Consider the following 16,271-nt stretch of genomic DNA (forward strand, 5'->3'; position numbering starts at 1 on the left):
ACAGTCATTCAGCAACTCTAAAATAAAATAAATGAACTCTAGACTTACTAAACTTTTTCACTAGTGCTCTCTCTATGGTTATCTCACAGCCATCATTTCTTCTTTTTTTTCCTTCTTTGCTATTTTTAAAAAAATTTTAGATATTTTCATTTTCTACCTAATCAAATAGGTTTAAAGTCACTAATTTAATGAACAATATTTAAAGGTATAATAGTTACTATTATATATCAGGTGCACACATAATCAAATCTAAGCTTCAGGAACTAATTCTTTTAGTTAGAGTACTACAGATGTGTGCCATATGGGCTGCTTTTCAGCAGAGCCTTCTATGACTGTTTTTGGTTTGTTTTTTTCAGGTGGATAAAGTAGAGTCCTTCAAATACAGTCAGAGTACCCAGGATAGCCTCCATGCCAAGTACAACACAAAAACCTGTGCCACTGTAGTGGGTGACGACCAGTGGGGACACCTGCAATTGGATGCTACCTCTGTGTACCTGCTCTTCTTAGCACAAATGACTGCCTCAGGTCAGTACAAGGACAGAAGTAGTGGGAGCCATGGCAGTGTGGAGTACTTGTTCTACCACACATGCCTTCTCCAGAAAACAACAAAGCTCTCTACATTGCTCAAAGATGCACATTGAAAACATAATATTTTGCAAATTTTATAAAGAGAAACAATTTTTTTGAGATCTAGTTGGTATTCTTTTACATTGAAAAACAAGTCTGTGGAAGTTATTAATATTTTTCATTGAAAACCATGAAATCTGGGGTAGATATTCATTAGATGAGTATTTTTATCTTTTATTAATCCTCAGATACCATGAGATGGGAAAGGATTAAGTTTATTGCTTATTCTCATACTATGCACTGAAAAACCTATAGTTAGTATTAACATAAATTGAATCATCTACTTTATACTACTCTTTATCAGTATACTAGAGACCCAGTGCACGGATTTGTGTACCGGTGGGGTCCCTTGGTATGGCCTGTGGGGATCAGGCTGAAACTGGCATCCAACATCCCCCAAGAGATATAGTAGTTCGGGAAATGGCAGACAGCTGGGAGGAGCCGCTCCTACTCATCCTGGCCCCGCTCAGGTCAGCTGAGCAGTGCTCCCTCTGTGGGCACATACTGATCACCAGGGGGGCAGCTTCTGCATTGCACATCTGCCCCCTGGTGGTCAGTGTGCGTCATAGTGACTGGTCGACCAGTCAAACGATTGACTGGTGGCTTAGGCTTTTATATATATACTAGTGGCCTGGTGCACGAAATTCGTGCATGGGGGAGGGTGTGTTCCTCAGCCTGGCCTGCACCCTCTCCAATTTGGGACCCCTCAAAGGATGTCCTACTGCCAGTTTACAGGGATCAGGCCTAAACCAGCAGTCGGACATCCCTCTCGCAATCCGGGACTCCTGGCTCCTAACCGCTCACCTGCCTGCCTGATTGCCTCTAACCACTCTGTGTGCCGGCCTGCTCGCCCCCAACTGCTCGCCCCACCCCCCCGCTGCCAGCCTGCTTGCCTCCAAATGACCCCCCGCCAGCCTGATCACCCCAAACTGCCCCCCCTGCTGGCCTGCTTGCCCCCACCTTCCCTCCCCACTGGCCTGCTCATCCCCAACTGTCCCCCTGCTGGCCTGCTCACTCCAAACTGCCCCCCCCGGCTGTCCTGATCACCTCCAACTGACCCCCACTGATGGCCTGCTTGCCCCCAACTGGCCCCCCTGCTGGTCTGCTTACCCCCAATGGCCCCGCCCCCCACCAGCCTGATCACAACTGCCCTCCCCTCTTGGCCTCTAACCGCCTCTACCTCAGCCCGCCACCATGGCTTTGTCCAGAAGAACATCTGGAAGGTCTCCTGGAAAGTCTCCCAGTCTAATTAGCATATTACTCTTTTATTAGTATAGATATATTTGTCTGTAAATATGGTTATGATTGCAGATATTAGTAGGACCAGGTAAATTTTTCTAGAATGGGTCTTTTATTACAGATGGTTTGCCATGTATGCATTTTTTCTAAAGAAGTAAAAATTACTTTAAAAAGTGTTTCAGGAAGACTTTGAGAAATTTACAGTATCTGCTTTTCTTCCAAGAAAGTTGTCACTTTTATGCCAGAGTGAGAATTATTTGTTTGCTTTGTATGTCAGCATTGGGCCACTGTGATTGGGGGGCACTTAGCTTGACTTGAGAGTAATTATCTTGCTCACTGGCTGGGACGGTGTGTGTGTGGCAGAGGAGATAAATACTCGGTTCTGGATTATTCATAGATTGCAGACTTTCTGGATTGATTGTGCAAGCCCCTCCTTTTATTGATGTCCACCTTCTGTTGACAGACATCTACCCTGGGAGAGAAATGAGATGAAACTCTCTTTCTTTTCATTGTAAAAAGCATTTGAATTCCTAAGGTGTGATAAGGCCACCCAGCCACCCACAGTCAAGGTACACATTTTCATGGAGGATGTTCCCACTGCTGAATAAATTAAAACAATTTTTTTCTTTTAATTTAAACTTTCTTCTGTGTTTTCTTATTACTTAAAAGCTAGTTTTTTGAAACTGCTTCCAAAGTTTTTCAAGCTGTATATGTCCTTGAAATGAATTTATAAATAAGAATTGAGCCTGGCCGGTGTGACTCAGTGGTTTAGCATCGACCTATGAACCAGGAAGTCACAGTTTGATTCCAGGTCAGGACACATGCCCGGGTTGTGGGCTTGATCCCCAGTACAGGGCGTATAGGAGGCAGCCGATCAATGATTCTCTCTCATCATTGATGTTTCTATCTCTCTCCCTCTCCCTTCCTCTCTGAATCAGTAAGAATATATTTTAGAGAGAGAGAGAGAGAAGAGTATATATGTTTGTAAATAAGAAAACATGTATTTGATGCTCTTAGAAAGTCTTATTTTCTTTCATTAAAACTTGTGCAGTATAGGGAACTCCATAGATTCTCTTAATTTGAAGAAAGTTAGAGGGAAAGGTACTAATTCAGAGTTTCTTGGGAAAATGTGTCACTTATATATTTTTTTATGTTTATTTTTTTAAAATCAAAACCTGAAATATTTTCTATTCAGAAAATATATTTGGATCTAAATATCTTCTATAATTTTAACCCCAAAATATCAATTTAAATATTTTAAAAATGGTTGGGATGTTTGTTTGTTTTTTAATAAGTTAGGTTACTGGAGTTCTACATGTTACTGGATCACCTGGGGTAATTTTCTGATTGGAAAATGAAGAATTATAGTCAGAGGGGAGGACATGAGAATTTTTAAAGAACATATTCAATTTACTTTAGAAGCCGAACCTCTTATCATGTGACTTGTTTTGTATGTTTGTTAAACTATATTATCACATAAGCATTGCTGCTATTGGGACAAACAGTGACAGTTGATTCGGGTCATTTAAATGTCCACATCTTATTTTTTTATTTTTATTTTTTAATATATTTTATTGATACTTTACAGAGAGGAAGGGAGAGGGATATAAAGTAAGAAACATCTACGAGAGAGAAATATCGACCAGCTGCCTCCTGCACACCTCCTACTGAGGATGTGCCCACAACCAAGGTACATGCCCTTGACCGGAATCGAACCTGGGACCCTTCAGTCCTCAGGCCGACGCTCTATCCACTGAGCCAAACCAGTTTGGCCCACTGTCTGTTTTAATTTGTCTGTTCATTTTGACTGTGTCATATGCTCAAACTTCAGTGGAAGTCATGAGAACCTATTATTTTTGCCTACTCTCTCCTTTACTTTGGAAATATTTTTTTTTACTCAGAGGGACCTTAACTTTGATGTAAGGGATTGTTTCCGTTGCCAACTGTTTTCTTCCTTGCCAAGTAAGAGAGTTGTTGTGAACTCTTCAGTGATGCCTTCCTCAGGATATTTGCAGATGTGGTTGGGAAAAGTCATTTCATCCCCAACCTTTGTATCTCAGGTGCTGAGGTGCTAGGGGAAGCAGGCCAGCTGGCACCCTCAGCCCCCAGGGGGGTCCGGGGTGCCAGCTGGCCTGCGCCCGGGCTCTCTCGCCCTCCGATCACCATGGCGATCACGGGGAAGCAGGCCAGCTGGCACCCCCGGCCCCGGCCCCAGGGGGTCCAGGATTGCCGACTGGCCTGCGCCCGGGCTCTCTCTCCCTCTGATCCACAATGCAATCACCGGCTGCAGGCAGCCTGCACACTCAGCCTGGAGTTGTTTCCTTGCCTGCCGCTGCCAGTCTTTCCAATGGGATCACCTGCTGGGGGGAGGGCAAAGGCGGCCGGCAGGGCCGCCTTTGCCCACCCCCCAGCTCTTGCCTGCCGCCTGGGTTTTCGATCCCTTTCACCTCCCATGATTGTGCCTATGTATGCAAATTAACCGCCATCTTTGTTAGCAGTTAACCGCCATCTTGGTTGGCAGTTAATTTGCATATCGCCCTGATTAGCCAATGGGAAGAGTGTCGGAGGTATGGTTAATTACCATGTTTGTCTATTATTAGATAGGACTAGAGGCCCGGTGCACAAAAATTTGTGCATTCGGGGGGGAGGGGGGTTCCTCAGCCCGGCCTGTGCCCTCTCGCAGTCTGGGACCCCTCGGGAGATAATGACCTGCTGGCTTAGGCCTGCTCCCAGGTGGCAGAGGGCAGGCCCAATCCCTAGGTGCAGCCCCTGGTCGGGCTCAGAGCAGGGCCGATTGGGGAGTTGGGGCGCTGCCCCCTATCATGCACAGAGCAGGGCGATCGGGAGGTTGTGATGCCACCCTCAGTCACTCTCAGGGTAGGGCCGATTGGGGGGTTGGGGCACCGCCCCCTGTCACACTCAAGGCAGGGTTGATGGGGAGGTTGCGGCGTCACCCCATCACGCACAGAGCAGGGCCAATCAGGGGGGTTGGGGCACTGCCCCCGGTCACTCACAGAGCAAGGCCCATCAGGGGGGTTGGGGCTCTGTACCCTGTCACACACAGAGCAGGGCCAATCAGGGGTTGGGGCGCTGCACCCTGTCATGCACAGAACAGGGCCCATCAGGGGGTTGGGGCGCCGCCACTCTCACACTCAGGGCAGGGCCGATGGGGAGGTTATGGCTCTACCCCGTCACCCACAGAGCAGGGCCCGTCGGGGGGTGGGATGGGTGCTGCACCCTGTCACACACAGAGCCGCAGGGTGATCAGGGGGTTGGGGAGCTCCCCCCTATCAGGCACAGAGCAGGGCTGATCAGGGGGTTGGGGCACCTTCCCCTGTCACGAACAGAGCAGGGTGGATAGGGAGGTTGTGGCCCCGCCCCCTGTCACACACAGAGCCGCAGGGCGATCAGGGGGTTTGGGCGCTGCCCCCTGTCACGCTGATCCCGGTGCCGGGAGGCCTCGCGGCTCTGCTGATCCCGGTGCTGGGTGGCATATTACCCTTTTACTATATAGGGTAGAGGCCTGGTGCATGGGTGGGTGCCGGCTGGTTTGCCCTGAAGGGTGTCCTGGATCAGGGTGGGGGTCCCCACTGGGGTGCCTGGCCAGTCTGGGTGAGGGGATGATGGCTGTTTGCAGCTGGTCACGCACCCTTCAGGGTGGCGGTCCCCACTGGGGTGCCTGGCCAGACTGGGTGAGGGGCTGAGGGCTGTTTTCAGTCTGGGGACGACTGAAGCTCCCAACTGCTCCTTTTTTTCTTTTCTTTTTTTTTATTCTGGGCCAGCTTTAGCTTTGAGGCTTGGCTCCAGCTCTTAGGCCTCTGCTGCTGAAAGTAGGTTTCTGGCCTTTGCTTACAATGTTGCGATCCTGCTGGCTGAAGCCCGGTGACTAAAGCAGGTTTCTGGGGTTTTGTTTAGCTTCTATATTTGTTACATAGTTGCTTAGAGTTGCAGCTCAGAGGCCTGCAGCGGCAGGCGGGGAACATTGAAGTCCTCCATCACTGAAGCAAGCAAGCCTCATGTTAGTTTCAAGCTGCCTGGCTGCCGGCCACCATCTTGGCTGGCAGTTAATTTGCATATCTCACTGATTAGCCAATGGGAAGGGTAGCGGTCATACGCCAATTACCATGTTTCTCTTTTATTAGATAGGATAGACTAGAGGCCCAGTGCACGAAAATTCATGCACTCAGGAGGGTCCCTTAGCCCGGCCTGCACCCTCTCGCAGTCCAGGAGCCCTCAGAGGATGTCCAAATGATGGCTTAGGCCCACTCCCCATGGAGCAGGCCTAAGCAACAGTCTGGCTTCCCTCTGTGGGAGGTGACCAGTGGGCTGATCAGGGGACAGCAAGCGGCCAGCCCCACCCTGAATCGTCCCGCTGCAGTCACAGTCACCTTTGGCCTCCCTCTGCGGGAGGCAACCCTGGCAGGCCTATCTGGGGGTAGTGAGCAGCTGGCCCCGCCCTGAATCATCCCACTGCTGCCTGTGGCCTCTTTCTGCAGGAGGCAACCAGGCGGGCAATCAGGGGATGATGCCAGCCCCCATCGCCCTGCTGCTGGTTGCTGCTGCCCCCCCCCATCGCCGTCCCCTCCCTCTGCCCACTGGCACATGCCTTGTCTGTCCTGGTGCCACCTGCTTGCTGGCCCCACCCTCCACTGACCAGTCATTCCTCTGTTCTGTCAATTTGCATATTATGCTTTTATTATATAGGATTATGAACAAGGCATCTGTCTATAGGCAATTAACTTGTATTAAGGGGATTAACTTAGGAATCAGAATTTAAATGTTTACTTTTTATTATTGAATAACATACTCTTTTTGGATGGTTTTTTAAAAATACATTTTTATTGATTTTTTACAGAGAGGAAGGGAGAGGAATAGAGAGTTAGAAGCATCGATGAGAGAGAAACATCTGTCAGCTGCCTCCTGCACACCTCCTACTGGGGATGTGCCCGCAACAAAGGTACATGCCCGTGGCCGGAATCGAACCTGGAACCTTTCAGTCCGCAGACCGACGCTCTATCCACTAAGCCAGTGATGACGAACCTTTTGAGCTTGGCGTGTCAGCATTTTGAAAAACCCTAACTTAACTCTGGTGCCGTGTCACATATAGAAATTTTTTGATATTTGCAACCATAGTAAAACAAAGACTTATATTTTTGATATTTATTTTATATATTTAAATGCCATTTAACAAAGAAAAATCAACCAAAAAAATGAGTTCGCGTGTCATAGGTTCGCTATCACTGCACTAAGCCAAACCGGTTAGGGCTGGATGGTTTTGTTATTACTTTTAGATGCTTTACCTGAAAATGGAAAGCATAAGAATCAATATAATTCCCTTTTATTTCTCCCAAGTTGGGGAAGATAGTGAATCTAATTATATTCCGTTTGTAAATAAAACAGGACCTTTGCCAGATTTTCCTGAGGTAAGTAAATACACATCACAATACCACATTTTTAACATTTTAATTTCTTTATTTTCCTTTCTGGGTACTAAAGGTATTGAGTGCCAAGAGCTCCTTGGTACTAAAAGCATTCAGGGTGAGAATTACCCCAGAATATTCTTCTCCTTATCTTGCATAAGTATATATTTGGTAATAAAGCCGCCTCTCGAACAAACAGCTCAGAGGCTGAATAACCTTTTCTTAAAATCATAATATGGCTACCTATATACTCCCTTCTTTTGGAAGGGTGGTTTCTCCCTGAATAAATGTACGTTTAGGTTCTACTTATTTAAATCGAATGGCAACTATAACTCCATTTCTAATATCCTTTTAATACCAACTCTGGAATATGTTTTTACAAAGCAAAAAGTGTCCAAATATTCCTTGTGGTTTTTCATTTTGAGCCCAGAAAAGCAGCAGAATGTACTAAAGAGGCTTATAAGAGATAGATACATTCATGCAATAAATGCCATTTGTTGGTTCCTGACTTAACATTTGATTTTCAACTCAATGAGCTGACTTTGATAGGTGCTTGGAATAAGGTGGATATTTTTATCAGGCCTTTAAGAAAGAAGTAGGAATAAGTAGACATTAAGTCAGAAAAGGGAAGGGAATAGCATGACTGTAAGCACAGACGTTTGAAAGGTACTTTTATGTTTAGAGTGAAAGATAGATAGATCTGAAAAAATGGCAAAAGGTGAAGCTAGAAAGTTGGGGCTAGCTCTTTAAGTGCCTGTGTATTATGCTAAGTAGTTTGGATTTTATTCTAGAGTCAATAGAGAGCCACTCAAGTTAAATAGTTAGAAAGTTTTAGATGATTAACTCCAGTAGAAGGAGCATAGATTGGATGGGGAAGAAAATTAAGATGGAGGACTACGTAGAAGGTTAGTGAAAACTTTAGGCAAGAAATAATAGAGAACTCATGTAAGGCAGTTGTCTTTAGCATGAAAACGATAGATGTGAGAGGTAATTTATTGGTAGAATAGGAAAGATTTTCATGGAAAATTTAGTAATTCTCTGTGCACCTTTAAAACACATATTTTTATTGATTTCAGAGATGAAGGGAGAAGGAGAGAGAGATAGAAACATCAATGATGAGAGAATCATTGATAGGCTGCCTTTTGCACTTTCCCCTTCTGGGGATTGAGCCCACAACTGGGGCATGTGCCCCTACTGGGAACTGAACTGTGACCGCCTGGTTCATAGGTCAACACTCAACCACTGTGAGCCACACCAGCTGGGCCTCTGTACATTTTTGAATTCTTAAAAATCTCAACCTTTTTTTAAAGGAGAAACTTAGACAGAAGTTGACTGCAACAGACCTTTTCCCCAGCAAAATAACCATAAATAGTGAAAATTAATTTAAAAAACCATTTATATTTACTGGAAATAGTCCTAAGGATATAGAGCAAGTAGAGAATCATTTATTCAAGGAAATCAAAATCTTGGTAATAGCAGTGAGAAATTGTGGTATTTGGGCTACAACCTACTCCCTTCCCTGCCTCAACGCATCATGACAGAAGCAATACTCAAGGTAGATATGGACAAGAGTACAAGCTTCTCTTTCCCCCAGTTCCCATTCTAGATCTATGAGTTCTCCCTGAGAGAGATAGGTTGCCAGCATTCTCCCCAACTCTATGTTGCAGAAGCTGTAGTCTAGCCAAGAACAACTAAGAGGTTTGGAACTCCCTTCCTATTCCCCAGGCCCACTCATGGCGTAGAAGTTAACCCTAAGCAGAGCAGGCTCAGAATACTAGTCCGGCCCAACTTACTAGTAGCATTGGGAGGAGAGGCAGGACATAACAGAAAGCTCCATCATCACTCTTCCCAAGAGAACTGACATTATTTGAAAAAGAGTGAAAAAGTTCAAACCTAAAGGCACTCAGAAAAAACTAGATTTTGGCTCGAAGAAATTAAGAGGAGGCTGGTAGCTCAATAGGAGTAGGAAGCTAGTCCTGGCAGTGCTTCTGGAAGGGGTTAGCTTGCAGATACCCCAGGGTCAGAACCCTGGGGTATCCAGGAGTCCCATTATAAAACCTGGAGGGCTCTGGTCGGGTAGGTCAGTAGGTTCGTACATTGTCCCAATATGCCAAGGTTGCAGGTTCAATCCCAGTCAGAGCACATACAAGAATCAACCAATGGATGCATAAATAAGCAGAATAACAAATTGATGTTTCTCTCTGTGTCTCAGTCTCTCTCTCTTCCTCCTTCCCCTTTTCTCTCAGTCTCTCAAATTAATAAACTTAAAAAAGCAACAAGCTAACCCATAGACTATCTAGAAGTTTTTACAGAGACCCTTCTCTGTAAAACAGCCCTCTCTAGGGTCAGAAGAAGTGTCAAAGATTGGTCTCAAAAACCACGTGAAATTGGGCCTGAATTTAATTAGATGAGACTGTGAAACAATTTATGCCTCAGGGCACTATACAATTTAGTAGAGCAATCCGCTGGTAATCAGGGGAGATAAACAACTGGGTATACAAGCAGAGGCAGACACTTAATAGATCAGAGAAAGAGACAATTGCTAAAACTGAAATACTATCTTCCTGGGGTGACAGTGTTTATGTCCAAGGCTGCACACATCCTCGGAGGAACAACATCAGAGGCTGCATACTGTGGACAAAATAGATTTCACTGAAGTTGTCCAGCCAAGTTACTAAACAAATAAGTAAAGAAAAGCAGTCTCCATAGAGGAGAGATTATCAATATCTATAGAGTTCCTATAACCTATTATCTACATATCCAGTTTTCAAAAATGTATGAGACATACAAAGAAACAGGGAACTCTGAGCCAACACAAGAAAAAAAAGCATGTAACAGAAACTGCGTCTGAGAGAAAGCATATGTTGAACTTGGGAGACAAAGATTTCTAAGCAGTTACTATAAAAATGTCCAGTAATTTAAAGGATACAATGCTTAAAGAAGTAGAGCGTATATGATGAAAGTATTCCATTGAATAAAGAATATCAATAGAGAGATAAAATGAACCAAAATGAAAATTTGGAGTTGAAAGTATGATAACTGAAATGAAAAATTCGCTCTAGTGTCTTAACAGATTTGAGCTGGCAGAAAAAAAAATCAGCACACTTGAACATAGATCAAGAGAGATGATTCAGTCTGAAGAACAGAGAAAAAATAATAAAGAAAAATTAATTGAGCCCTACTAATAGGGTACCATTTGTAACGCCAACTAATGTGTTGAGAGTACTACAAGGAGAGTAAGGAGCAGAAAATATATTCAAAGAAATAATGGTTGGAAACATTCCAAATTTGATGAAAAATTAGGAGCTGACTAGGCAAATTAGCAAATACAATGCGAACACTGACCTGTCTTCTTGGTTAAAGAAACAAACTTATCTTTGACACACTATTACTGGGATAACTGGAAGATCTTTCATGTCTTTCTGAATAAACGAGCAAAGGCTAAGTGCCCAAAACCATAGAAATTGAACCTTTTAAAACCTATTAGATCCTTAACCTATACATCTGAGAAACTTGATGATCTCCATGTAGGAAAAAAATAGAGATCAAAATCCTTCATAGTGAAAATGTTAAAAACTGAAAAGAAACAGGACATCTCAAAAGCAATATGAGAAAAAGTGAGTTAACATGAACACGGGAATACAAATAAGATTGTCAACTGACTTCTCTTCAGAAAAACAAAATGGATGTCAGTAGGCAGAGAATTGATGCATTCAAAGGGCTGATAAAAAGGACTGTCAACCAAGAATCTTATATTCAGCAAAACTATATTTCAAAAATGAAGTGAAATAAAATCATTCTTAGATAGACAAAAACAATTTGTTGCTAGCAGAGCTACCCTACAAGAAATGGTAAAAGAGGATTTTTTTGGGGGGACACTAAAAACATTTTTCTTTCAATTACAGTTTAAATTCAATATTATTTTGTATTAGTTTTAGGTATACAGCATAGGGGTTAGATAATAACACTTTACAAAGTGTTCCCTTGATATTTCCAGTATCCACCTGGCACCATATGTAGTTATTACCATACTAGAGGCCCGGTGCATGAAATTCGTGTAGGCGGGGGTCCCCTCAGCCCAGCCTGCACCCTCTCCAATCTGGGACCCCTCAGGGGATGTCCGACTGCCAGTTTAGGCCTGATAATGAGGACATCCCTCTCACAACCCAGGACCACTAGCTCCTAACTGCTCACCTGCCTGCCTGCCTGATTGCCCCTAACCACCTCTGCCTGCTGGCCTGGTTGCCCCCAACTTGCCCCCACCCCGCCAGCCTGGTTCCCCCAACTCCCTCCCCCCACCAGCATGGTTGCCCCTTACTGCCCCCTCTGCCAGCCTGGTTGCCCCCAACAGCCCCCCTCTGCTGACTTGTTCGCCCCTAACTGCCCCCCTGCCAGCATGGTCACCCCTTACTGCCTCACTTGTAGGCCTGGTTGCCCCCAGTTGCCCCCCTGCTAGCCTGGTCACCCCTCACTGCCCCCCTCTGCTGGCCTGGTTGCCCTTTAACTGCACCCCCCTGCCAACCTAGTCACCTCTAACTGCCCCCCCCAATGGCTTGGTTGCCCCTCACTGCCCCCCTCTGCCAGCCTGGTTGCTGCCAACTGTGCCCCCTGCCAGCCTGGTTGTCCCTCACTGCCCCCCTCTGCTGGCCTGGTCACCCCTCACTGCCCCCCACCCCTGCTGGCCTGGTCGCCCCACACAGCCTGCTGTAATGTCATTTGGTCATCCCTCACTAACCCCCTGCCAGCCTGGTTGCCCCACACAGCCTGCTGGTCAGTTGTTTGGTCATCCCTCACTGCCCACCCTGCTGACCTGGTCGCCTCCAACTGCCCCCCCAATGGCCTGGTTGCCCCTCACTGACACCCTCTGCCAGCCTGGTTGCCCCCAACTGCCCCCCTGCTGGCCTGGCTTCCCCCAGCTGCCCCCCCTGCTGGCCTGGTTGCCCCTCACTGCCTGCTGTTTGGTCATTTGGTCGTCCCTCACTAACCCCCCTGCCAACCTGGTCGTCCCACGCAGTCTGCTGGTCGGTTGTTTGGTCATCCCTCACTGGCCACCCTGCCGGCCTGGTCACCCCATGCAGCTTGCTGCTCAGTCGTTTGGTCGTCCCTCACTAACCCTCCTGCCAGCCTGTTCACCCCACGCAGCCTGGTGCTCAGTTGTTTGGTCATCCCTCACTAACACCCCTGCCGGCCTGGTTGCCCCACGCAGCCTGGTGCTCAGTCGTTTGGTCATCCCTCACTAACCCCCCTCCCGGCCTTGTCACCCCATGCAGCCTGTTCGGTCATCAGTTTGGTCATCCATTCGGTTGCGGTGGCCCCCTGGCTCTTTATATATAGAGAGTATTCCCTATGCTGTTCTTTACTTCCCTGTGACTATTTTGGTATTACCAATCTGTACTTCTCAATCCCTTCACCTTTTTGACCCAGTCCCCCCAAATCCCCTCACCTGTGGCAAGATTCTTAATACTGAAATCAGTTGACCCCAAATAGTATTTGGAATCCCCACCGTATAACAGACCACTGGTAAAAGAAATTATAAAATAAAATAAAATTTCATTTTCTTATCTTAACTAATCTCAAAAATCTGTTATATAAAATAATATCATTGTATTGTTGGGCCTGTAATATATAAAAATGTAATATATTTGATAATAACAGAACTAAGGAGGTGGGTGGAAACAAAGCTATACTGAATTAGGGAAATTATACCAAATGGTAACTCAAATCCACAGGAACAAATAAAGAGCACCAGAAATTGTAAATTCAAATGTTAATATAACAATATAACTATATATAACTATATAACTAACTATCTATCTATCTATCTATCTATCTATCTATCTATCTATCTATCTATCTATCTATCTATATTTCTCTCCTCTCAGAGTCTTTAAAAGATATGAACTTATATAAAGTAACTAGGGGCCCGGTGCACGAAATTCGTGCACTGGGTGTGTGTTGGGGGGAGTGTCCCTCAGCCTAGCCTGCCCCCTCTCACATACTGGGAGCCCTCAGGTGTTGACCCTCATCACCCTCCAATCGCAGGATCGGCCCCTGCCCCTGCAGGACGCCTCTGGCTGAGGTGTGCGGCCCGGGCAGCGGGGACCCGCAGCTGCAGCGGCCCCACGATCGTGGGCTTCGCTTTAGGCCCAGGCAAGGGACCCCTAGCTCCTGGGACTGCCAGCTTGACCGCGCCCAGCTCCCATGGCTGGCTCCACCCCTACTTCCTGCTATCACTGGCCAGGGTGGCAAAGGCGCCTGATTCTCCGATCATGGCTGGGGGGCAGGGCAAAGGCGGCCCCAGGGCCGCCTTTGCCCTGCCCCCCAGCTCTTAGCTCCCCCCTGGGTTTCCAATCACTGTCAGTGGCAGGGGGCTTCTTCCTGCTTTCCCTTTCACCTCCCTGCATTGTGCCTACATATGCAAATTAACCGCCATCTTGTTGGCAGTTAACTGCCAATCTTAGTTGGCAGTTAATTTGCATATAGCCCTGATTAGCCAATGAAAAGGGTAGCTCGTACGCCAATTACCATTTTTCTCTTTTATTAGTGTTGATAATTATAAGTGTATTTTTGAGTTTGCAACATACACACATGTAAAAGTATTTAGAAAGATATATCATGCCCACAACACCCATCAGAAAGCTAGAGTAACTAAACTAATCTCAGAAAAAATAGACTTAAAAAAATGTGTTGAAGAGGGACATTTAATATTGATTTCAGAGAGGAAAGGAGGAGAGAGATAGAAGCATCAATGATGAGAGAGAATCAATGATCAGAGGCTTCCTGCATGCCCATTACTAGGGGTCTAGCTTGCAAACTGAGCATGTGCCCTGACCAGGAATCGAACCAGGACCTCCTGATTTATAGGTCGATGCTTAACCACTGAGCCACGGAGGCTGGATAGAGAGGGACATTTTAGAATGGTGAAAGGATCACTCCATTGGTTAGGTATAATAATTATCTACACTAATAAAAGAGAAAAATGGTAATTGGCGTACGACGATACCCTTTTCATTGGCTAATCAGGGCTATATGCAAATTAACTGCCAACAAGATGGCGGTTAATTTGCATATGTAGGCACAATGCAGGGAGGCGAAAGGGAAAGCAGGAAGAAGCCCCCTGCCACTGACAGTGATCGGAAACCCAGGGGGGAGCTAAGAGCTGGGGGGCTGGGGCCGCCTTTGCCCTGCCCCCCCAGCCATGATCGGAGAATCAGGCGCCTTTGCCGCCCTGGCCAGTGATAGCAGGAAGTAGGGGTGGAGCCAGCGATGGGAGCTGGGCACGGTCGAAGCTGGCAGTCCCAGGAGCTAGGGGTCCCTTGCCTGGGCCTAAAGCGGAGCCCACGATCGCGGGGCCACTGCAGCTGTGGGTCCGTGCTGCCTGGGCCGGACGCCTCAGCTAGAGGCATCCTGCAGTGGCAGGGGCAGAGCCCGCGCGATCGCAGCGCCCCCGCTGCCACTGCAGGTCCCCGCTGCCCGGGCCGGACGCCTAGGCCAGAGGCGTTAGGCCTGGGCAGAGGTGGAGCCTGGAACCACGGGGAGCTGGGGGTCCCCTGCCCAGGCTGGACACCTCTGCCGGAGGCCTCAGGCCTGGTCAAGGGGCCGATCCGGTGATTGGTGATCGGAGGGTGATGAGGGTCAACTCCTCTGGCCGAGGCATCAGGCCTGGGTGGGGGGCAGAGCCGGGGATTGGGGGGATATGATGGTCCCCTTGCCCAGGCCTGAAGCCTGGGTCAGAGGCGTCAGGCTTGGGCGGGGGGTGGAGCAAGCGATCAGAGGGAGATGGGGGTCCCCTGCCCAGGCATGATTCCTGGGCCAGAGGCCTCAGGCCTGGGCGGGGGCCAGAGCCAGTGATCGGGGGGAGATGGGGGTCCCCTGTCCAAGCCTGACACCTCTGGCGGAGGCGTCAGGCCTGGGCAAGGGGCTGATCAGGTGATCAGAGGGTGATGGGGGTCTACGCCTCTGGCTGAAGCATCAGGCCTGGGCAAGGGGCAGAGCCAGCAATCGGAGGGGTCTGGGGGTCCCTTGCCCAGGCCTGATGCCTGGGCCAGAGGCATCAGGCCTGGGCTGGGGGCAGAACCAGTGATGGGGGGAAATGAGGCCTGGGCAAGGGGCCGATCCTGCGATTGGAGGGTGATGGGGGTCAACGCCTGAGGGCTCCCAGTATGTGAGAGGGGGCAGGCTGGGCTGAGGGACGCTCCCCCACCACACACCCAGTGCACGAATTTCGTGCACCGGGCCCCTAGTAAATATATAAGCATTTAACACTAGAGCCCCCAGAATACATGAAGGGAAAACCTGTCAGAATTAAAGGCAGGTTTAACAAAATAGTTGGAGACTTCAATACTCCACTAGGAGCATGAAACAACTAGGCAGAAGATCAACCAGGAAATAGAAAACTTAATGCAACTAGACCTACAACAACAGAATACATATTCTTCCCAAGTACACTTGGAACATTCTCTAGGATATACTATGTGGTAGGCTGCTGCAATCTTTTAAGTGGGGGTTCAGAATCTGAAGAAGGGGCCGCCCACAAATGAAAGTACTATACAAGAAATATGAATTTAGAAGGCATTGGGGGCAGGGGTGTCTCTTTTCTGGCCAGTCTGCTTTTTATTTACTTAAATACACATTTGCCCTTTAGCAATGCATACAAGCATATCAAAGGTAAAGTTTGGTAAACAGTACCAGTAAAAGATAATCAGGTTAGAGCATTATCTTCAGCCATTGAGCCCACAGCAGGGCAATATTATGCTGATTTTCAGCCCTGCTGAATATCAAAGTCCATTGGTCTTCCAATGGGTCTTTTTGCATTAATATGCTAACTGCTGTTGTTTTTAGCCTCTGGCAGTAGGCCATAAAACAAGCCTCAATAAATTTAAAAGTATTCCGATCACACAAAGTATCGTCTATGACCAAAATGGAATGAAATTTGAAGTAAGTAACAGAAAGAAATTTGGGAAATTCACAAATATGTGGAAATTA

At 47.1% G+C, this 16,271-nt stretch overlaps 1 protein-coding gene across 6 annotated transcripts in view; it reads left to right on the forward strand.

The window, feature by feature from the left end:
• The window catches only part of PHKA1 (phosphorylase kinase regulatory subunit alpha 1), a 296,474-nt gene that overhangs the window by 38,855 nt on the left and 241,348 nt on the right, over positions 1-16,271 (forward strand). For all 6 annotated transcript variants that reach the window (XM_059679280.1, XM_059679283.1, XM_059679284.1 and 3 more), the window contains one exon: positions 357-525. In XM_059679280.1, the coding sequence (XP_059535263.1) occupies positions 357-525 (169 nt within the window). The remainder of the gene's footprint in view (positions 1-356; positions 526-16,271) is intronic.

Source organism: Myotis daubentonii, chromosome X (genome assembly GCF_963259705.1).
Source record: "Myotis daubentonii chromosome X, mMyoDau2.1, whole genome shotgun sequence".
NCBI classification, from domain to species: Eukaryota; Metazoa; Chordata; class Mammalia; order Chiroptera; family Vespertilionidae; genus Myotis; species Myotis daubentonii.